Consider the following 7,500-nt stretch of genomic DNA (forward strand, 5'->3'; position numbering starts at 1 on the left):
CCTGATGCTTATTTGCTGTTACTTACACAAATATTACAGATACATTAAGATAAATACACAACATTTCTCACTTTTTTATATTCTGCTTTGAATCGGTGAATAGAAAATCTTTTGCTTGACATAAAATTGGAAATGTTTTTTTTAACAATTTCACAATAATCATAATTCTAAAATCTTATATTATCTCATCTCTATAAGCAGCACTCACATTTCCAACAAGTATTTGACTTCCAAAGTTTAATATAAGAGATCGTCTCAATTAAAGGTTTTATATGACTCCTGTGAACTTGAAGTCATGTTCTGTTGTTCTGTTGTTCTGTTGTTCTGTTGTTCTGTTGTTCTGTTGTTCTGTTGTTCTGTTGTTCTGTTGTTCTGTTGTTCCTGGTCACACTCAGAGCTGGAGTTGTTTTTGTTTGTGTAATTCTTTATTATTCGTCTGTTTACGTCTCCAAAACTCCAAACGCTCTGAATGATTTTAGTGAAAGTCTCTGTGCATCTTTATTTATAACACACTTTAAAAACAGCACAGGACGAACAAAGTCACAGAAGCTACAGAACAAAATTAAATAAAAACATTAAAAGAACATGTGAATAAAAAAATAATCAAATAAAATGTGAAAATCTCAAACTGTGTCAAAGGCCGAAGTGAAAGTTTTAAGAAAAGATTTAAAAACAGAGACAGAAGAGGAGCGTCTCTGTGAGTGTTTTCAGTTTGAGAGAAGAACTGGTGTTAAATGTGCAGGTTTGTGTGAAACATGTGAAAGAAACAAAACACAAAAACAAAACACACAAACAAAACACAAAACACAACTCCAGTTTTTTTGTGTGACGAGGAAACGACAGCAGAACAAAACATAGACGATTATGGGACGTTTAATGTTTGATCCTTTATGATTTTCCCTCTAACGTTTAAAGTGTTTGTGTGTCTGTGTGTGTGTCTCTGTGTGTGTGTCTGTGTGTGTGTGTGTCTCTGTGTGTGTGCGTCTCTGTGTGTGTGTGTGTCTCTGTGTGTGTGCGTGTGTGTGTGTGTCTCTGTGTGTGTGTGTGTGTGTGTGTGTCTCTGTGTGTGTGTGTCTCTGTGTGTGTGTGTGTGTGTGTGTCTCTGTGTGTGTGTGTGTGTGTCGTCTGTGTGTGTGTCGTGTGTGCTGTGTGTGTGTGACAGGGGGGAGCGGGTGATTCCATCGGGGGGCTGAAGTTTTGCCCCTCAGACTCGTCCAGAGTTTTCGCCGCCTCTGGAGACGGGACGGTGTCGGTGCGAAGCCTCGACGGCGTCAACAGCTCCGTCCTGTTCGGAACTCAACGCTGCGGCCACGACGAACACAACGTCTGGTAACGACAACGCACACCTGAACACACCTGAACACACACCTGAACGCACACCTGAACACACACACACACTGAACACACACACTGAACACACACCTGAACACACACTGGAACACACACCTGAACGCACACACACACTGAACACACACACACACTGAACACACACACTGAACACACACCTGAACACACACTGAACGCACACCTGAACACACACACACTGAACACACACACACTGAACACACACCTGAACACACACACACTGAACACACACACTGAACACACACCTGAACACACACACACTGAACACACACACACTGAACACACACACACTGAACACACACACTGAACACACACACTGAACACACACACTGAACACACACACACACTGAACACACACACTGAACACACACCTGAACACACACACTGAACACACACTGAACACACAACACACACTGAACACACACCTGAACACACACACACTGAACACACACCTGAACACACACCTGAACACACACACTGAACACACACACTGAACACACACACTGAACACACACACACTGAACACACACACTGAACACACACACACTGAACACACACACTGAACACACACACTGAACACACACACACTGAACACACACTGAACACACACACACTGAACACACACACTGAACACACACCTGAACACACACCTGAACACACACTGAACACACACACACACTGAACACACACACAACACACATGAACACACACACACACACAACACACATGAACACACACACACTGAACACACACTGACACACATGAACACACACTGGAACACACACCTGAACACACACTGAACACACTGAACACACACACACTGAACACACACTGAACACACACCTGAACACACACACACTAACACACACACATGAACACACACCTGAACACACACCTGAACACACACACACACACTGAACACACACACTGAACACACACACTGAACACACACACACTGAACACACACACACTGAACACACACACTGAACACACATGAACACACAACACACACACTGAACACACACCTGAACACACACTGAACACACACTGAACACACACACTGAACACACACACTGAACACACACCTGAACACACACACTGAACACACACACACTGACACACACTGAACACACACACTGAACACACACACACACTGAACACACACACACTGAACACACACAACTGAACACACACACACTGAACACACACTGAACACACACACTGAACACACACACACTGAACACACACACCACTGAACACACACACACACACTGAACACACACACTGAACACACACACTGAACACACAACACACACTGAACACACACACACACACTGAACACACACACACACACATGAACACACACACACACACTGAACACACACACACACACTGAACACACATGACTGAACACACACTGAACACACACCTGAAACACACACTGAACACACACTGAACACACAACACACTGAACACACACACTGAACACACACCTGAACACACACAATGAACACACACACAACACACACCGAACACACACCCTGAACACACACCTGAACACACACACTGAACACACACACTGAACACACACACTGAACACACACTGAACACACACACTGAACACACACACACTGAACACACACACAACACACACACTGAACACACACACACACACTGAACACACACTGAACACACACACACACATGAACACACACTGAACACTGAACACACCTGAACACACACTGAACACACACACTGAACACACACCACACTGAACACACACACACACTGAACACACACACTGAACACACACACACACACACTGAACACACACACTGAACACACACACTGAAACACACCTGAACACACACACACTGAACACACACTGAACCACACCTGAACACACACACACTGAACACACACACTGAACACACACACTGAACACACACACACACACACACACATGAACACACACCTGAACACACACCTGAACACACACACTGAACACACACAACACACAACACTGAACACACACACACACTGAACACACACCTGAACACACACACTGAACACACACACACACTGAACACACACACACTGAACACACACCACACTGAACACACACACTGAACACACACACACACACTGAACACACACACTGAACACACACACACTGAAACACACACACACTGAACACACACCTGAACAACACACACACTGAACACACACACTGAACACACACACACTGAACACACACACTGAACACACACACACACTGAACACACACACCACACTGAACACACACCTGAACACACACTGAACACACACACACACTGAACACACACCTGAACACACTGAACACACACTGAACACACACCTGAACACACACACACTGAACACACACACACACAACATGAACACACACACCTGAACACACACACACTGAACACACACACACACACTGAACACACACTGAACACACACACACACACATGAACACACACAACACACACCTGAACACACACACTGACACACACACATGGAACACACACAAACACACACCTGAACACACTGAACACACACAACACTGAACACACACCTGAAACACACACTGAACACACACTGAACACACACACTGAACGCACACCTGAACACCTGAACACACCTGAACACACACTGAACACACACCTGAACACACCACTGAACGCACACCTGAACACACACCTGAACACACTGAACACACAACACACACACTGAACACACACACACACCTGAACACACACAACACACACACCTGAACACACACTGAACTGAACACACACTGAACACACACCTGAACACACCACGCTGAACACACACACACTGAACACACACCTGAACACACTTGAACACACACTGAACACACACCTGACTGAACACACTGAACACACACCTGAACACACACTGAACACACAACACACACATGAACACACACACACACTGAACACACACACACTGAACACACACTGAACACACACTGAACACACACCTGAACACACCTGAACACACACACACTGAAACACACACCACTGAACACACACACACACCTGAACACACACACACAACACTGAACACACACTGAACACACATGAACACACACACTGAACACACACTGAACACACTGAACACACACCTGAACACACACAACACACACACACATGAACACACACCTGAACACACACCTGAACACACACAAACACACACCTGAACACACACAACACCTGAACACACACCTGAACACACACACCTGAACACACACACACACTGAACACACACACTGAACACACACACACTGAACACACACCTGAACACACACACACTGAACACACACACACACACACTGAACACACACACTGAACACACACCTGAACACACACACACTGAACACACACACTGAACACACACACACAACTGAACACACACTGAACACACACACTGAACACACACAACACACACTGAACACACACCTGAACACACACACACGAACACACACCTGAACACACACCTGAACACACATGAACACACACCTGAACACACACAACACACTGAACACACACCTAACAACACACACTGAACGCACACACCTGAACGCACACCTGAAACACACCTGAACACTGAACACACACCTGAACACACTGAACACACACCTGAACACACACACTGAACACACACACACACTGAACACACACTGAACACACACTGAACACACACACTGAACGCACACCTGAACACACACACACTGAACACACACACTGAACACACACACACACACTGAACACACACACACACACTGAACACACACCTGAACACACTGAACACACACACACTGACACACACTGAACACACACACTGAACTGAACACACACACTTGAACACACACACACACTGAACACACACACTGAACACACACACCTGAACACACACAACACACACCTGAACACACACACATTGAACACACACCTGAACACACACTGAACACACGCCTGAACACACACCTGAACACACACCTGAACACACACCCTGAACACACACCCTGATCACACACCTGAACGCACACCTGAACACACACTGAACGCACACCTGAACGCACACCTGAACACACACACTAAACACACACCTGAACACGCACTGAACACGCACTGAACACACACCACACACTGAACACACACTGAACACACACCTGAACACACCTGAACACACACACTGAACACACACCCTGAACACACACCCTGATCACACACTGAACACACACTGAACACACACACTGAACACACACCTGAACACACACTGAATACACACACTGAACGCACACCTGAACGCACACCTGAACGCACACCTGAACACACTGAACACACACTGAACACACACATGAACACACACCTGAACACACACTTGAACGCACACCTGAACGCACACCTGAACACACACTTGAACACACAATTGAACACACACACTGAACACACACACCTGAACACACACACTGAACACACACTGAACACACACCTGAACACACACCTGAACACACACCTGAACACACGCCTGAACACACTGAACACACACCTGAACACACACCTGAACACACACCTGAACACACACCTGACACACACTGAACACACACCTGAACACACACTGAACACACACTGAACGCACACCTGAACGCACACATGAACACACACCTGAACACACACTGAACACACACTTGAACACACAATTGAACACACACACTGAACACACACACTGAACACACACCTGAACACACACCTGAACACACACCTGAACACACGCCTGAACACACTGAACACACACCTGAACACACACACCTGAACGCACACCTGAACACACACCTGAACACACACCTGAACACACACCTGAACACACACTGAACACACACTTGAACACACACCTGAACACACACTGAACACACACTGAACACACATGAACACACACATGAACACACACTGAACACACACATGAACACACACTGAACACACACTGAACACACACTGAACACACACTGAACACACACCTGAACACACACTGAACACACATGAACACACACCAACACTGTGAAGTTTATTTGTGTGTAAACTCCCCGGCGCGTGGCTCAGAGCTCTGATCGTTCCTCCTCTCTCAGCGTCTGGTTCTGCTGTCTGGATTTATCGCCGAGTCGTCAGATGTTGGCGACCGGAGACAACACGGGGAACCTGTTCCTGCTCAGTTTGGACGGGAAAAAGGTGAGAGAAACACCGAGGGATTATGGGTAGAGATGCTGGAAATACCCATGAGCTTTTGAGGCCTTTGAAGAATGTGTCTGTGATCAGATAAAGACGATTTCACCAAACAATAAAAAACACTTTCACATGGGTGTGATTGACAGATGGATCCACCAAGCACACGGTCCTCACGAATCAGAAAAACAATCAATCAGTAAATCTTTTTGTCTTTTTGTCATAACAGAGTTATTAACACAACGAAACTCAGAAGGCAGAATTCAGGGTTTTTACTCACGGTGAGGGACAGAGGTGCTGCTACAGCTCCTTTAAACTGTCGAAGAACCACCGTCCAACGTCATGCATTTATTGAGGAGGTGGCAGGAGGCGGGTGGAGGAGGGTGGAGGTTTCACTTTAAGGGCTTTGCAAACTTTGCTGTAATGTGTTATTACACCTGTTTATCTCCATGGAGACACTTATGTTTACACTGGAACATTCCAGGCAAGACAACGTCTCCATGGAGATGGGCAGGTCAAGAACCTGCCTCCAGAAAAGTTACACACTGTACTTTTAAATGATCAAGGTTTTCTCTGGATCGTTGCTGAGATTCTTTTAGTCCTGGAGATGAGCTGTAGATACAAAGAACATGGAGAAAACTTGAAATAATTCTATAAATCTTGATTATATTGTTGGGTTTGTTGTTGTAGATTTTTGGTGAGAAACTGCACAAGGCCAAAGTGACTCACGCCGAGTTTAACCCGCTCTGTGATTGGCTGCTGGTGACCTCGTCCGTGGACCACACCGTGAAACTCTGGGACCTGAGGAACATCAAGAACAAGACGAGCTTCCTCCACGACCTGCCCCACGAGAAGGCCGTCAACGCAG

At 45.9% G+C, this 7,500-nt stretch overlaps 1 protein-coding gene across 1 annotated transcript in view; it reads left to right on the forward strand.

Moving 5' to 3' along the window:
* Nucleotides 1-7,500, forward strand: part of ddb2 (damage-specific DNA binding protein 2) — a 25,428-nt gene that overhangs the window by 3,262 nt on the left and 14,666 nt on the right. The window contains exons 4-6 of the mRNA XM_020925490.2: nt 1,163-1,329; nt 6,539-6,638; nt 7,323-7,500. Coding sequence (XP_020781149.1) covers nt 1,163-1,329; nt 6,539-6,638; nt 7,323-7,500 — 445 coding nt within the window. The remainder of the gene's footprint in view (nt 1-1,162; nt 1,330-6,538; nt 6,639-7,322) is intronic.

The sequence above is a fragment of the Boleophthalmus pectinirostris genome, unplaced genomic scaffold (genome assembly GCF_026225935.1).
Source record: "Boleophthalmus pectinirostris isolate CB_2022bp ecotype Guang Dong unplaced genomic scaffold, ASM2622593v1 HiC_scaffold_2, whole genome shotgun sequence".
Lineage (NCBI taxonomy): Eukaryota > Metazoa > Chordata > Actinopteri > Gobiiformes > Gobiidae > Boleophthalmus > Boleophthalmus pectinirostris.